The sequence below is a fragment of the Lycium ferocissimum genome, chromosome 3, assembly GCF_029784015.1.
Source record: "Lycium ferocissimum isolate CSIRO_LF1 chromosome 3, AGI_CSIRO_Lferr_CH_V1, whole genome shotgun sequence".
In the NCBI taxonomy this organism is placed as follows: Eukaryota; Viridiplantae; Streptophyta; class Magnoliopsida; order Solanales; family Solanaceae; genus Lycium; species Lycium ferocissimum.
The window spans coordinates 9254095-9271275 of NC_081344.1; the positions used below are offsets into that span (position 1 = coordinate 9254095).

The following is a 17181-nucleotide window of genomic DNA, read 5'->3' on the forward strand; positions in this document are numbered from 1 at the left end:
TATTCCATGGCAACACTGAAACATCAAACAACAATTATATACTTATTTTCAAAGTCCCCCAATTATCTTGTAGAAGGAGAAGGTGAGGGTTGAGCAAGATGGAGAAGCAGGGCCCGTGCATTACTAACTCATCGGTTTTTCAGTACGTTCAAGTTATATATGTATGCTGCTCAGCACCTATTAAACTCACTGATGGTGCTGATCAATGAGTTAGTTCTTCATGTGCCCGTCTTCCCCATCATGATCACGCCGCCTTACTGTCAGTTAAATCGTACTGTCTAAGCCATATCTTGCTGCTTATCTTCGAGGTGTTGTGTCATGTATAAGCCCGGCCACCAGTTCTGATATTAAATCTGGTATGTGTTAAAACTTTTTTCTTTCTTAAATTCCATGTTCAACATATCATATAGAATGAAATGGATGCAGTATTTCTTATTTAAGCAGATGAAGAAGTTGTGCTTTACTATATTATATTATTTTCTTGTCTTGGCATCAAATATCACAACCAGCTATCGCGTGACAGTCAAATGATTTCCTCAATGTTCCGCTTTAAGCAGATGAAAAAGTAGTGTTTTTTTTTTTCATTACAGAAAAGATCGAGATATTTAAACGACTGAAGATAATGTTAAAAGAAAACTATCAGTCAATGACAATGGTGATGGAAGATGTCATAATCATGGTTGCAACTAGAAAAAGGAAATCATAATTACAATACATGATATCTCAATAAAGTATTGACGTTTTTTCCCATGATCTCCCTTGCCTCCCCCAAGCACTTAAAGGTGAGAATTATGTTCCTAATTTTGGACTAAAATTTTCATCATTTTCTTTCCGTCTTACGCTAGAAATGTAGCTTGTTTTTCGAAGATTAGCATGTGAATAAGTGATCGTAAGTCATACCAAAGCACCACCAAAAGATGTGGTGTAGAGTGGATGGCCGTCCCTCCCTTAAAGATGCAAGGTTCCTGACGCCGAATATGAAAAAAAAATCCCAGAAAGCTTCGCCTTCACCCGCATAAATGGGCCTTACCCTGCGAGAATCCAAATACAATTGGACTCCAATGAGGGTACCGGACACCAATGAGAAACCAACAAAAAAAAAGTCATACCAAAGCATTCTAGATTGAAAAATTAGGACAGTTAAAATCAAGCCTCTTCGTGATATATCGTGCTCATTACACTTTCAAAATTATAGGTTCTAAATTTGATGTGTTTTATGTCAAAAACATAACCTCTGGTTAAATGTGGCAGAATCCTATTCATTCCACCTCAACCCTTGGTTATAAAAAAAATCTTTTTTTGTTTCCTCATAGTGACTTTTTGTTAATTACGGCAAATGTGAGTAACTTTTCATTACAAAAAGTAGCTTTAAGTGATTTTGGTGCAATAAGATAAAAATGAGAATGGCCATATATGGAATCACTTCACCTTTTTCTACTATATTTTTACACTTGTATCACCATTATGGTGAGAGGTTAGGCACGACCTCAACATGTATATTAAAGTGCGCCCCCCCACACACACAACACACACACACAAAAAAAAAGGGGTAGTTCTTTGCGTGAGGAATTCAGAAATCTACACTAAACAACTCTGAGTCAAAAGATGTGGAGCACATAACAGTGAGGTACATAAATAAAATGCTCCAATGTAAAAGTCTGTGGAAGGCACAGTTAAACTGAACCAAAAACTGAAATGGCTAAAATTTGAAGGACTTCTTGGTAGTCCTAATTCTGAAATGAACTGATTTCTGCCATTCTTCATAGGTAAGGTGTCAGCCCCCATGAAGAAAGTAGTAGTCTTCCTAGGTGAACTCTAGTTAGCTAGCGAGTCTGCAGTGCCATTAGATTTCCTGTAACAGTGTGAGAATTTGAGGTGGCCTTCCTCCCTTATCTCTCTAATATGTTCAGCCAAATAGGCAATCTGCAAAAGAGTTCCAGCATGTTTGTTTACTGCATTGATTCGGACTAGAGAATACGCAATCGCCTGTTTCTACAATATATCTCCAGCTGAGTAACTTCAGGCGTAAATCAAGGTTAATAATAAGCTTAAGTTTGGGAGATCCGCACGTATGTGATACATTTCCACAGGCCTGACCAGCTTTTGCCAAATACTACGGAAAATTTGTACTTGACTGAAGTTAGCACCTGGACAGAAGCTACGGAAAATATGTACTCGACTGAAGTTAGCACCTGGACAGATGCTAACGCCAAGCAACAAACTGGACTAATCGAAGGTTTGAGTCAAATCCTCCATAAACATATTTTAAGCTTACTGTATAAGGATTGATTTGGGGTAAAGACACAGGCTACTTTATGTATTTGGTGACTGGAGCTTGCTCAGATATTCCAGAGACTCCAGTAACCCAGAGGATACTGTTTACTTTTCTGCCACGTCCTCAGCTAAATATTAGAAACCAGTCTATGGGCAATTAGGAGTGTGCAGAAATGGAAAAACCAGTGAAGCAGAGTCGGATGATGTTCCGAGAGGTTCTTATGGTGAGAGGTATCACCCCAGGGTATGTGGAAGACATGGATTTTGTTCAAATGGACAGCTTATTTGTTCCAAATCAAGCTCTAACCCAAGAAGCTATCTTAGACACATAAACAACAGGTAGCCCAATCTTGGTTGTTCTGAGAACACACAGCTGACTTGTAATGTTTTCAAAGAATCATAGATTGTTGGAGCTTCAAGACATGGACTATTTCACATTTGGTGCAGAATCAGAAACACGACAATATGTGTAAAGACCAGACTCTGTTAATTCCTCTTTGTTCGTAGAAGTACAGGCTAACGCTGAACTAGCTGCTGAGAGAGGGAAAAAGCACCTAAATTGTGCTACAATAGGGGTTAATTAAAGGAACTTCCCTAAACTGCAACATGGAACCTCAGCAAGAAGCTTGGTGAAGGAGGATCTCAATCAGTTTTTGAAGGGTCCTTGAATGAAGGCACAAAGGTGGCAGTGAAATTTTATATTTTGAGAAACCACAAAGGTGGCAGTGAAATGCCTATATGGGCTAGGCCAATTCAAAAATCACTCCTAAATGAGGTCGAAACCATTGGCAGTATACATCATGTCAACTTGGTATAGTTAATTGGATTCTCAGCTGGGAAATCTAACAGGCTTCTAGTCTGTGTTAATGAGCAATAATCACTAAACAAATGGATCTGCCTTGGTAGTAAAGAGCTCACTCTTGATCGGAAATGCAGGAAGAAGACTATTTAAGACAAAGCAAAGGATTAGCTCACCTTCACGAAGTCTACAGACCAAATATTCTGCATTGGATATTTAACCCCATAACATTACCCCTGCATGACAGTACAACACTAAGCTCTCTGATTTGGGCTTCCCAAGCTAATTGACCAGATGAGGAGCACTCCTAATTATCTGGGTCCCTAATGGTTTAGCGCAACTATGATAGAAAAGGCGGATATCTAAAGTTTTGTCCAGGTGATCTTAGAATAGAAATCTTGTGCGGAAACATTAGAGGCTATCTGAGCTGGAGGATCAAAGGGTGGTCTAGAGTCTTTTAAAGAAAAAGGCAGAGGAAGGCCCAACCGGTGGATCCGATTAATAAACACAGTGAAGACATGCACTTTTACAGAGAAGTAAGTTATATTGACGAAGAAGATTGCTGTATGGTAGTTAAGGTCATGGAGAGTGTTTGTAGCTTAAGAAAGCTATCCATTTTCGTTCTTTTTTTTTTTTTTTTTCCTTGTCAAAAAAGAAGAATGAAAATTTGATAGCTTTCTTAAGCCATAAACAGAACGGAACAACAAAATCAACTTTGCAAATCCGGCTTCATTGGTTCCTTTAATCCTATCAAGCCCAATGTGAGTAGAAAGCTATCTGAAACCATTCTAGTTCCCAGTTGATATGAATTGCAGCTTTCTTTCTACTTGTAGTTTTCTTCCCATTGTTAAAAAAGTTAAAGGCGTTTTGCTTGCATTACTGAATCATATCTGTCATGTCATCGGAAGGTGGACAGAAGAAAATGAACATTGTACTGCACCATTCCTTGCTCAAATTTGTCATTGTAATCTAAACCAATATACCAATTTTTCCTCTCTTCACTCCCTGCCTATCTTCTTTAAGAGGGGTAGGAAAAGGAAGGTTGATGTAAGCTATTACTTGTTCCTCTTTGCTTGAAGAAATTGGAAGAATAAGACTGATATCGGAAATTAAATATACTAGTTCTTTTTTCCTTTTTTAAGTTGACAAGTAAATAAGTGAAGTTAGATGTAATGAACCAACATTAGTTCAAAACCAGAGATCCCATCGCATATAGTACTCCTATAGCTGCTTAATTTGCACCCATCTAATTTTTCCTTTTTCCCCTGAGATACACAGTATAAATTTGTTGTTATCATATGCATGTTAGATGCACAACCATCTAATGAAAAATGAAGGCTAAGACTTTGCTGCTTTTCATATTTAATGACCATAGACCTTCAATGAAACAATCAAGTAGGAATGGCCCATCCCGAACGGGGCACCTAGACATGTTCAAAGCTCATTTCAATCAGAATAAATACCTATTCTTTAAACACGCCAATGCCAAAAAATAAAAAGGGGTCTAAGCAATTGTAAATTCTGATGGTTCATCTCTACCAAGACATTCATATCTCTCTAAATTTATCAGACTGCAGCTCAAAATATTGGAGGAAATGGAAATCATTAGCTTAACGTAAGTTACAGTGTATGCAAACTAATACAAGGAAGACTGAAAAGGCTAACCTTTCAGCCAACAGTGACTCCACTTCAGCATTAGCATAAGTTAATCAGAAGAACTCCGGATTTGTATCACACACTTTAGAGCCAGTTGACATAATTCTTCCTTCATGAATGAACATCACATACAAGCGGGCCTAACAAATACATAAACAAGAAATAAATAACAAAACGCTGAGCTTTGCAACAACCTATGTGCTTCTCGAGGCTCATCAACGACGGTATCGGTGACGTTTGAAGTTAAAGTACAAATGCAGAATTCCTCGGTCGAATATGCACTTGAACCCCTTTTTATGGGAGTACTCCCATTCTCTGTTAACAATTCGGAAAGCTATATCCTCATAAGGAGGTCCAGCATGGAATTTTATGATGCAAGTATCAGCACTATCTCCATCCTTCTCTATGACATAAGTTGGAGCTCTTGCTTTGTCAACAAGATCAGGATAAAAGATATTGAATTTGTATCCTTGCACAATCTTTGGAGGTGGGTTGTCATGATCATAATGAGTTTGATTATACTTGTTCCATTCATAACCAGTATGAACACGATTGAAATACTTTGGTTTCCTTGGCCTATACTTGTCATGCCACCAGTACACCTGCGAATCAAGATTAATTTCGTCATTTGAGCCAAATACTGCATCCCCTTCCTCCATTGCTCCCATACTTTTAGAAACCTTCTTCTCAAAGTTGTCTTCCGCAGGAGTTGGTGGTGGTAAAACCTTATCTTGGGCACGTCTCTCTTCCAAAACAGCCATACGTTTCCTCTCGAGTATTGCCCTGTCCTCTTCAGGATCAACTGCTTCTTCTTTATCATCCCCGTGCATTAACACAGGCGAATAAGAACCTGCATCATCATCCTCTTCTTCCTCCTCCTCCTCTTTCTCCTTAGCCTCCTCATTCAAGAACGGTTCCGGAGACATAGCTCGAGCATCATTTTGCTCATGATCCACGTCTTCCTCATTAATCCTCAATGTCTCTTCTTCCACCTCTACATCACCTCTCTCCAATGGTTTCTCAAGATGCTCAAGATACTTACGCAGCATTTTCGCGTGAATTTCCCTCAAACAAGCCTTAGCCTTATAAATCTGAAGCCGTTTAAGAACAGCTTCCCAATACTCCACCACCTTAGCAGTACCAGACCTCATTTGTGACTCGATCTGCAACTGCAATGCTTCTAACTCACCATACCCTTTCCCTTCCAACAACGACTTAACATCCGTTTCAATACTCGAATGCAATCCCCTCTCTTCTAATTCACCCGGTAATTCCTCACCCCTTACTCGCGCTTTATCCATTGCTTCCCTTTTCTTAGCTTCACCTAATTCCCAATTACAAACCACTAAAAGCGCTTCCCAATACTGTGTATGCAACGGCGTTTCCCTATCTAAATCAATATGCAACTTAATATCCTCTTTTAATTCTTCCATTTCTTTAATACCCAAACCTTTAAACACAACATAAGGCTCTTCTATCTCCACATCAAACTCACCATTCGGTTCTAATTGCTTAATAAGTACATCAATAGGCTTAACCCTACCCTGTTTAAGTCTAATTTCGGTCCTAACTTTGCTCTGATCAAAATGAAACTCTTCTTCTTTCTTCTCCCAATCTTGAAACTCAGCCCGGGCCCGTTCTCGGGCTAATAACTGTAATTCCTCTTCTCTTTGGGCTTTTTCAATAGCCCTTTCTTCTCTCCTTTTCTTAACCTTTTCAATTTCAGCCATTCTTTCTTTTTGCCTTTGTTTCTCAGCCTTTATAGAGAAGTTATCCAGTGGTACGCCACGTGTAACGTCACGTTCGATTTTCTTACGCCACACGAAATTTTCGTTAAGATTTGAATCTCCGAATGGATTTGAATCGTTAGAGTAACCGGAAACTTGTTTCTGAGTTGATTTCAACTTCTTAGCTACTTTCATTGCCTTTTTTTGTGCTTTTTTAGCTAAATATAAAGCTATCTCTTCATCAGTGATTTTCGTCTTTTTTGTCTTCTTTGGCTCTCGTTCGTCATCGTGGCTATCGCTACTACTGTCGTGATTTCTCGATCTGCTGCGGCGGCGGTCTAGGGTTTTGCTACGGCGGTGACGGCGGTTAGGTGGTGGAGATGAGTCGGATTCGGAGTCGGTGTTAGAATCGGAGGATTGTGATGAAGATCGGCGGCGTCGTTTGCCGGAGGAACCCATTGCGGCGGCGGAGGGATTCGCGAGATCGAATAATCAGATGAGAAATTGCACAGTTTAGCCTTTTAAGGGCTTCGGAATGGAAGTTAGTATGTTTTTCAGTCGGAGACAATTTATGAAATATAAGTAAGGCTTTTGGTCAAATTTTCAGAGTTGGAATGGAAGATCAACTTGTGTTTTGATTTATTTGGACATGCGATTTCCGTTTATTTTATGAGATAAAATTAACATTTGAACATAGTAATTTTATCCTAATTTTAGGTAAAAGTCCAAATCATCCAAAAAAGGCATGATTTAGGATAAAGATGATTTGAGATTTGAAATCATGATTTCAAAAAATATAAATATAAAATTTGACTTATACGTTTATATTTTGTAAAAAAAACCCATAAATAACAATGTTTGCACGTCTTCTCAGTCATCTGATCGGAAAATGCATGCTCGGTATGAAGAAATTATTCGTACCATGTGGGAGAATTATATTAAAGAGTAGTTACAGTACTATTTGTGCTAAGATTTCTTTTTCATTGAACTAAAGTTTAATCAATTGATGTTGTATTTTTTAGAAAGGCTTTCTAGTAGCGTATTAATTTTATTATGAACTATGATTTACTCATTTGGTAAAATTGTATAAGAATTGAAAAATTTTAATGGTTTTCACAACTTGTGTGATTTTTATGTTTATAAAAAAACTGCAACTTAAGAAATCTTAATTGCATGTCCAAACATGATTTGAAATCATGTCCAAACGGCTCCCTCGTTAGTTCATTAAACTTGTTAAAAAAAATTGTTTAGATTAAAGTTGGAACTGAAGATAGAGTTGTGTTTGTTTATATTTAGGTTTAAGATATAGTCAAATCATTAAACCTGTTAAAATGTTTCATTTAGATATTCGAACTAATCGTTGTTCAAATTGAACATCTCAGCTCCTAATAAAGTGTTTCAATTAAATACTTTCAAATTAAAATTTTGGAAAAGTTTTCGCTTGTGTTTTTATTTGTCTATTACGTAGTTAAGTTAATCACATAAAATGTGTCATCTTCTTTAATTATACATATCAGCTTCAAGTATAATATGTCTGGAGTTTTAAGGTTTATTAAGGTCATTGCGCATAATTAAACAAGAACACACGCAAAACAAAAAAAAATAAAAAAAACAAATTTTGACCAAAAGTGTCTAGCTTATTATGAGTTGAGGCGTTGAATTGGAACATGACTTAGCTCAAATATCTAAATGGAAATGTACTGACAAGCTTAAGAGGGTTGGTATGTATTAAGCCTAATACTATTTGCAAAGAATATTTGGTTGTTTGACTGAAAGTGAAGCAGTGTTTTAGGTGTCTTCTAAATTTCAAATACAACAGCAAATTATATTTGAAATTTTTATGGCCCAACATTGATTTTCAAATAAAATAAAAAAAAAATTTTGGAGAAAAATGAATATTCTCATGGCCAAACTAGTTTTAAATTTATGTTTCATGAAACTATTATTTGTTATGAAGCGCAAAAGTTAAAGACAAGTATAAGATAGGGGCCAAAATTGCAAATGATAATCAGATTGATGATATTCTTTTGTGCGGATTGTCCTTCAAATTGTTAGGGTCTAATATCATGAGATTTGGGGTTTGAATTTCCGTTCAATCAAACAAAATCATAAGGTAGAGTTTCGTAACAAAATTAGGCCTATTCTGATAAAAATTAGGCCTTAAGGCAGAGTTTTGTAAAATTTCAATTGGGGAAAAAAATTGCATTAATGCAAAATTCTACCTTGCATTATGCCTGAAGGCAAAATTCTGCCTTAAGTAAAGTTTGCAGTCAAACTCTGCCTGATAAGGGAGAGTTTGCAATCAAATTCTGCCTGATCAAGTAGAGTTCGAGGCAAACTTTGTCTTAAATCTTAAGGTAAAATTTGAACTTTTGCCCCCCTTTTGCGAATTTAAACTCTATATTGAGGTTTTCTTTTTTAATTTTTAACTGAATGGAGATTTAAATCCGAACTCAAATTTTTTTTTAGCGTTGGATAAAAATTAAAAACCATCAATTTGAGAAGAGAAAATTAAAGACCACCCGAATAAGGACAATCGTGCAAATTGCCCGATTGACGATGAAAACGAACGCGGGACTTGTGTCATAGGCCCATATGTCGGCTATGTTGTTACTGGGGGAAGAAATAGACCAAACAGCCTTTTTTGCACCGCTAATTAAGTTTTTAGTTAACGAGCATTTCAAATCAATGATTAGACATTGTCTGATGCGAAATTAAACTATTGATAAAATAATTCCGAGAAACTACTTGTGATACCTTTACTGGAGTTCGAACATTTATCAGATTTAAACTCGATGCATCATTTCCGCAATTTAAATAGAAAAATATTTGAACTCCTAAATAGTTGGTTTAACTTAATAACCTATGTGGCCAAGCTTCTAAAATTAGTTTATTTTTAAAAAATATTTTTTAAAAGTATTTTTAAAAAGTGCTTTTCAAAAGAACATTTTTGGCGAAAAAGAGTTTGTGTTTGTTCAATTAATTTAAAAATCATTTTTGAGCAGTAATTAGTGTTTGAGTAATCTTTTAAAAAGTGTTTCTAAGTATATTTTTCTCAGAAGTAATTTTTGAAAAAAGTGCTTTTCGGCAAAAGCTATATTTTTAACTTCTGAAAAGCTGCTTTTCTTTACTCCCCGAAATCACTTATTTTCTTCCAAAAGGCCAAACACCTCACTTTTTTAAAATAAGCACTTATTTAAAAAATATGTATATGTACTTTTGGGGAAAAAAATAAGCTTGGCTAAAAAAGCATGAAATATAATTTATATCCTCAATATCTAAAAACTAGCAAAAATCACCTAACTTAGCTAATTTACTCTAATATTTCATCCTTATTCTTTTTCCTCTATCCAAACTACATTCAATAACTCTAGTCCTTATTATTTTATGCAACATATAATTTTACATTCGTTAAATCTAATGCTTGCTTATTTTTTTCAAACTGATCAACTCCCAAAGGCTGTCAAATCCACGTAGACTTCAAATAAGCTCCGAACCCTAATTATTTTAACTCGTAACCCGTTTCCTCACTTCATCATAGGAGCAATTGCAATTGCCAAATTGTTACTTGCAAGGTAATTCTTTGTTTTTACTCACTACTTATCCTTTTTAATCTTCCCTAAGTGTGAAGTATGCTTGTTTGTCGGGATAATAGTCAAAATACCCCCCAACGTTTGACCAAAATCCCAACTACACACGTAACCTTTTAAGGGGGGTCCTATTACCCCCCGAACAAATTTTTTCGATATCAAAATGACCCTTTTTTGCCGATGTGGCGATCCAATATGACAACTCCCAATTCGTTACAGGCGCTTGTATACACGCGCCTGGCCCACGTGCCACGTCATCATCGTCTTCATTAGGAGTTGGAAAAAAAAAATCACACCAAATCAACTCAAAAAAAAAAATCTCTCAATTTTCCATACTCTATTTTTAGTAAGGATCCAAAAACCCATAACCAATTCTCCTTCATCTTCATCAACATTATCATCATCATCATCATCATCATCATCTTCATTAGAAGTTGAAAAAAAAAAATCACACCAACTTCCTCAAATCTAATCCAAACAAATCCAAATATGAAAGGAAGCTTCCTAACACCTAATAGAACAAAGTTCATCCATTAATTTGATCAAACAATGAAGAATTTAAATAAACCCATTTGGTGTTCTTCATAGCTTTCTCCAAATTCCTAGCAATGGAGTTTAATTTTCTCCCAATATCAACTCAAAGAATTAGTGCTTAAACAACTCCAACCAAGCAACAAGTAGCAACTCCAAACAAGCAACTTCCAATCAGATTTTCTTTAACAACATTAGATTTTTCAACTTTTTTTTTTTCCAGATTTTTCCTTTTTTTTTTCTTCAGATTTTTCGTTTTTTTTCCTTCAGATTTTCGTTTATGGTGGAAAGTTGTTCTTTAACAAGTTGTTGGGAATCATATGTGGATTTTCTTAGTTGATTTTTGTTTATAATGGATATTATTTTGACAAAAAAAATGGAGATGGATACCAAAACATCCAAATCTTCACTTGGCAACTTACACTTCAAACTCATAGACGATCTTTAATTTCCCTATGCAATCGTAAGAAACCACGGGATTATTGTGGTACCGTCTCGTGGTGGTATGAAAGGAAAATGGGTTTTGTGTTTAGGGCTTGTTTGGCCGTGATTGAGAAAAAATGAGAAGTTGGGTGTAAAAATGGAGGGAATTTAAATATATCTATGTGGCATCATATGTGACTTAGTTGGAGTCCAAAACACGTCGATGCATTTTTGAAGGCCATCACGCGCCACCGGGCGGTGTATTCACGTTCTCTGCTACATCAGCAAAAAAGGGGCATTTTAATACTGAAAAAATTTGTCCAGTGGGGTAATAGGACCAACAAAAAGGTTAGGTGTGTAGTTGGCATTTTGGTCAAACATTGGGGGGTATTTTGACTATTATCCCCTTGTTTGTCTATACAAACCAATATATGTATATTCACAAAAGTTTCTAAGGAGGGTAGAGGTTAATAACATGTGCTAGAACATTCTATAAATTTTTATCTCTTGAAGTCATGCGGAGTCCAAAGCTATTGTGCTGAGTGTTGACATTCAGAATATGAGTGCTTTATTGGGTAACTCCACCTATCTCATGGGTGGTCTGACTTCTGATCCCAACTTAAGTTTAGTTCATGAAGCTACCTCTGTTAGAATTAGTTACAACTAAGAACCGTAAGTTTCACTTGGTACATCATGTGAAGTATCTCACTGCTATATTATGTGCTTTTGTATTCAATGAAATGACTCTCTCTCTCTCTCTCTCTCTCTCTCTTATTCTTTCTCGAGAGAGGAACGGGGGGGGGGGGGGATTAAATTGGGGTTGAGAGCTTATATGGAGCTTACGTGGATCTGACGTCCCTTTTTTTTTGTGTGTTGTGGAGTCTGAGTCATAATTTCACCCATATAAGGGCAAATTTATCAAGCATTCTAACGGGGAGGGCAAATTTAATCCCAAACTTTGATGAAGGGTAAATTTGACCCTTTGCCCTTTCATAAATTTACAACTTGTTTCATCTAATATCATCGACCACTAGTTCAAGCTGCAAACAACAAAAAAGGAACATCATAATATTGATAGGATAAATTTGTATAACGTCTGAAAAAAGATTACAAATTAAACTGCTAAATAAATGAGAGAAAGCAACATTTTTTGTTGGGTGAATTTATTATTGGACAGTGTGTCTAGCGGCCTTTTTATTTTAATAATGAAAATAATTTTTTTTAACAAGGATAAATACAAGTTAGGGCGGCTATACCTTGCCTTACCAATCCTAATGGAGTCCGGCACTTTTGTAACAAAAAAAAAAAAAAAAAAATTGAAACCAAACTAACCCATTAAAAAAAAAAAAAAGAACCAAACTAGGCTTCACGCACAGATTCTGTGCGTGAAAGGGCCAAAGTGTACATTTACATTTTGTCCCTTTCACGCACAGAATCTGTGCGTGAAACCCTTCCCTAAAACCCCCGACCCAACCTTTATTCTTTGTAAATCAAACTCAAAAATTAAGGTTTTTTTGCGTACTTTGACCGAAGATTAGTCACGTTTCAAAACACCGGAATATAAATAATTTATATAGAACTTAATATTTTTTTAGTGTACAATAATATCAGCTCATTACATCAAGTACACATATACATTTGGATTGTCGTTTTAGGGGTTGTAAAGTGCTCCGAAGTACTTTTGAAAACTTGTTATATTTAGGTTTCAGTGTCATATTTTATAGGGTGCGGATTCTTTTATGTCTTTTTTATTTTGTTATTGTATTGTGTAATCCACACTTTTTGAATGTGCAAAAATAAATATAATATTTAAAAATAATTCATCCAATACGAGAGGTTCATAATAATTGAAAAATATTTCATTCAATTAGCAACGAAATACATCATTAAATTATAATAGACTTAAAAAAAAAATCAAGTTCTAGACACTCTTCTACTTCCAGATGTGCTGCCACCACGGGAGTTTTGCCCACATGAACGCTTATCATACCCAAATTGCTTACATGTCGAGCACTTGCGAGAGTAAGTCTTTTCGCTAACATCCATTTGATTGTGATAACGGGTTAGCTTATTTTTTCCCAATTTACGGATATGGTTCTTGTTCGCAATCATAGAAAAAGCGCATGGTCGCCAATAAGCTTGATCACCAAAGGGACGAATTGGCCGGAATATGCTTTAAGGTATTTTACGACCTTATATTCCTCCGCGACATAATCATTTACATTTCTGGCCATTCTCTCAAAGCACTTGACTGCATAAGAACATGGCATGTGGTACGTTTGCCACTTACCACAAGTGCATGATTGTGTACGCTCAGTAACAATATGTTTGTTTCCTCCTTTGCCGTCGCAATAACCTGTTCTAACTTCATACACTCGTTGAACGACGTCATACTCGGTCATTTGGTGACCCTCTGCCTTTCTTTTATAGTGCTCCATTTTTTTTATAGGGCTTTGGCATCCATGTTCCCTCGTCGGCTAATATAGCTATGGCCTGCCTTATCCTATTCGCAAATCGCTCCACGACCTGCTTGAAAGTTAGTCTTACCATTGCGGTGAGAGGTAGTCCTCGAGCAAATTTGAGGAGTACATTGAAAGACTCCGAGCTGTTCGTTGTGAGCATGCCCCATCTCCTTCCTCCATCAACATAAAGAGTCCATTTTTCAACTTCTAATTTCATCAACCAAACATATGCCTCTTCACTCACTTCCTTAAGTAGCTCTATTTTTGCAGCCCATTTTCTTTGTTGATGCTGCATCGCAGCCCCCCACATCAATTTGTTTACAGTGCCATTTCCAAACTTTGTTTGCAAATTAGCCTTTAAGTGCCTTAAACAATATCGATGGTAAGCATGTGAGGTCGCCACCCTTGCAGTACGCATATTGTACAATATGCCTTTATGACGATCCGATAGACACATATGCCCGGACGACCCTTAATAACATGAGTTTGTAGATGAGTCAAGAACATCCCCCATGTCTCGTTGCTCTCGTTGGCGGCAATTGCGAAAGCAAGAGGGAATATTGACCCATTGGCATCCATACCTACTGCAATTAGGAGCTTAATGTCATATCGGCCATACACATGGGTCCCATCTATCGATATCACATTCTTGCAGTGAGCAAAACCATCAATAACTGATTTGAATGCCCAAAAGACGAAGTAGAAAATTCTGCCCTCTAAAAGCCGCCACTGTACAACAGTGCTAGGATTAGCATGTTGTAGAGTCGCCATATACCCCGACAACGCCTGAAAAGAGGATTCCCAAGTTCTAAAAATCGTTTCAAAAGCACGTCGACGCCCGAGAAATCCCTTTCTCTTGCTTATGATTTTACCATATTTTGAGTGGACCATGCCAATACAAGTTTTGATAGGCATCCTGCATAAGTTTAAACAAACAACATTTAACAATGATATTTTAATTGCTGTAAGATATATAATGTAAACGGTCAGATAAATTACCTTGAGTTTCCTCAATGTGTTTAAGTAACACATGAGCAATCATGTTTATATCTAGATTACAATGATCTGCTCGACTTTGTTCCATATCACAAGTGTGCTTCGGGTGAAATTTTGTGATTTCCCACAGACCATCCGGCTTAGCAATTCCCCGAAGCAACCACCTATAGCCTTGAGTATGTCGCCTACAAATCAGCCTCCATACTGATCTGTTTGAGTCATCAACCTTAAACTCCCTCATATCCTTTACAAAATACATTCTGACAGCCCGTTGCAATATCTTTTTTGATGTGAACTGCATTCCCTTTGCAATGACGCATTCATCAGTCATGGGATTTTTTGGTTCAATCCACGTTTTTTGGTGACTTTGATAATCATCTCTTGTGAAGACAAATGCATCCTCACGACCTTGGAGACTGTCAAGATATGGAATATGGTCGAATGCCATTGATTGAGCGTCGGGGAATTCGGTTTTCGGCCATCGGAGGTGGTATGTGGTGTTGAGTTAGTTCTGGTTGGTTTTGGGGACTACAATGCATATCTTCATCCCCTTCACCATCTTCATCATCGGTTACCTCTGCATTATTAGCTGGTTCATCGCCATCACTCTCTGATGTATCCATATAACTTGGACAATCAGCGCCATATAAGAAAGGCCTCCTCCTACACGATAAAAAGCATATGCTAAATTTCAAATTCACAAATATATATATATATATATATATATATTAATTATATATATTAATTATTTAGCATCTAGGTGATTAACCTACACATATTGATTATGAGCATGGTGTGGAGAATGATCAACTCCACCAAACTGAGAGGTCTGCATTTTTCATCCGCAAGTTGGTACCACCGGGCGAGTTTTGATAATAATCGGACCGAATCGGGAATTATTATAATAATCGCCTCCACCGAACCGAGAGTTCCGATAATAATGAGTTGCTCCACTAAATTGAGATGACCGCCTAATATTACTCATATCGGTCTATAACCCCTACAAAGATTTAAAAATGGTTATTTACCAATACATACAATAAACACGTGCTACTGCACAAAATAATAATATAAGAATGCATATTTACCAAGTTTGATTAAATTATTGGGTAAGATTTTCCAGCGGCACCTGACTACTCAAAATACCCCCGTAAGAACTAAAATCTCCATACGTGTTAGCTTGACTGGGCTGTTGTTGCGGGGCCTCTCTGGGTATCTTTTCAACATACATCTCTAGAACATTAAGGGCGACTAAATGTTTTAATTCTTCTGGCGCATTCAAATAATCCCTTAAAGAATCATCATCATTGATATAATGCCTACCATAAAGCACTATACCATTGGAAACCGATTGTGGATATCCGCTCGTTATAGAGATTTCATGCTCATCCGGACTAACCTTCATTTTTTCATATATGTAAGTGACTAGTGATTCATAAGACATTTCAAGTGGACATTTAACATGAACGTTTGGTCTTTTATTGTAACGAACTGTACTATTGTCATCAAGGATAATACCATTCCAATGTATTGAAACCTTAACTGGTGGAATATCTTGAGCCATTTTTTGTATGACTTAAGATAGGTTTTTTTGAATGAGTTAAGAGACTTAAACTTATGAAATGGATGAGTTTTTACCTCGTCCAACATTCTTCTTAAATAGATTCATATTCACCCCTATTGCGCACAAGAACATTGCGTAATATGAATTTAATTCAAATAAACGGTCAAAAATTCAGCATTGTGTTGTCCAATCGGTCCTTTAGGTGTCATAAAAAAGCCGAAATTGGCATGCATGATGTGTTGTCAAATCATGTCCTATTGCGCACAAGAACATTGCGTAATATAAATTTAATTCAAATAAACGGTAAAAAAATTCAAGCATTGTGTTGTCCAATCTGGTCCTTTAGGTGTCATAAAAAAGCTGAAATTGGCATGCATGATGTGTTGTCAAATCATGTCCTATTGCGCACAAGAACATTGCGTAATATGAATTTAATTCAAATAAACGGTCAAAAATTCAGCATTGTGTTGTCCAATCGGTCCTTTAGTGTGTCATAAAAAAGCTGAAATTGGCATGCATGATGTGTTGTCAAATCATGTCCTATTGCGCACAAGAACATTGCGTAATATGAATTTAATTCAAATAAACGGTCAAAAAATGCAGTACTATATATAACATGATTGACAAACAACTAGTATTCACTTTAAAACGAGTTATCATGACATTCTACAACCAATTTGGAAATCTTGATTCTATTACATGTTTTACCCAAAAAATATTTGAAGCAATGGGTAGGACGGGAACTAGATGATGATGATTTTCATTACTCAAATAACCCTAACAAAAGATTCAATCAAGAATACAATAAAACAATGAGAGAGGAATGGAATTGGCGTGTTAGGGAGGCTGAAGCACTAGAGCAAAAGTTAGCTTCAATAGGGCTTAAAGCCCAAAAAAACGTGCTATGTCAATGCCTCGCGGAACTCCACAAGAGTTTAATTTTGCTCTTAATCATTTTCGCGAAGAGAACAATCGGATGCAAATACGTTACCATAGGGTAGAATATGGTATACATGGTAGCACAAGATTTAGATCCAAGTGGGATTCGGACTGTGAAATGTCCGATGAAGATTAATATTTTTCTTATAATAAGGTAAGTAGGTAGGGTCATAAAGACCCCTCCCCCAGGGTACTTGGGGGTTTGCAACTATATAAGTAG

At 36.6% G+C, this 17181-nt stretch overlaps 2 protein-coding genes and 1 long non-coding RNA gene across 3 annotated transcripts; 1 reads left to right on the forward strand and 2 right to left on the reverse strand.

Annotated features, from left to right (window-relative positions):
• Positions 1-2543: 2543 nt before the first annotated feature.
• On the forward strand, positions 2544-3126 carry LOC132049611 (uncharacterized). Its single transcript, XR_009413128.1, has 3 exons — positions 2544-2680; positions 2848-2956; positions 2994-3126. It is a non-coding gene; the product is annotated as an uncharacterized LOC132049611 (long non-coding RNA).
• Positions 3127-4607: 1481 nt separating this feature from the next.
• On the reverse strand, positions 4608-7011 carry LOC132049610 (splicing factor Cactin-like). The gene has a single exon (XM_059440478.1). It carries the CDS (start codon positions 6913-6915, stop codon positions 4945-4947), a length of 1971 nt encoding a protein of 656 aa, XP_059296461.1. The 5' UTR covers positions 6916-7011; the 3' UTR covers positions 4608-4944.
• Positions 7012-12010: 4999 nt separating this feature from the next.
• LOC132048666 (uncharacterized) lies at positions 12011-14789 on the reverse strand. Its single transcript, XM_059439366.1, has 4 exons — positions 14462-14789; positions 14335-14378; positions 13943-14248; positions 12011-12040 (listed from the first exon to the last, which is right to left on the reverse strand). The coding sequence occupies exons 1-4, from the start codon at positions 14787-14789 to the stop codon at positions 12011-12013; spliced, it is 708 nt and encodes a 235-aa protein (XP_059295349.1).
• Positions 14790-17181: the final 2392 nt, after the last annotated feature.

What these genes read in the sequence shown, in the direction of transcription:
- LOC132049610 (XM_059440478.1), bottom strand. Translation starts at nt 6,915, where the DNA reads ATGGGTTCCTCCGGCAAACGACGCCGCCGATCTTCATCACAATCCTCC.
- LOC132048666 (XM_059439366.1), bottom strand. Translation starts at nt 14,789, where the DNA reads ATGACTGATGAATGCGTCATTGCAAAGGGAATGCAGTTCACATCAAAA. An exon ending in ACACATTGAGGAAACTCAAG is followed by an intron (nt 14,379 to 14,461) that starts GTAATTTATCTG and finishes AAACTTATGCAG; the next exon opens with GATGCCTATCAAAACTTGTA. An exon ending in TGACTCATCTACAAACTCAT is followed by an intron (nt 12,041 to 13,942) that starts GTTATTAAGGGT and finishes TGTTGTTTGCAG; the next exon opens with CTTGAACTAGTGGTCGATGA.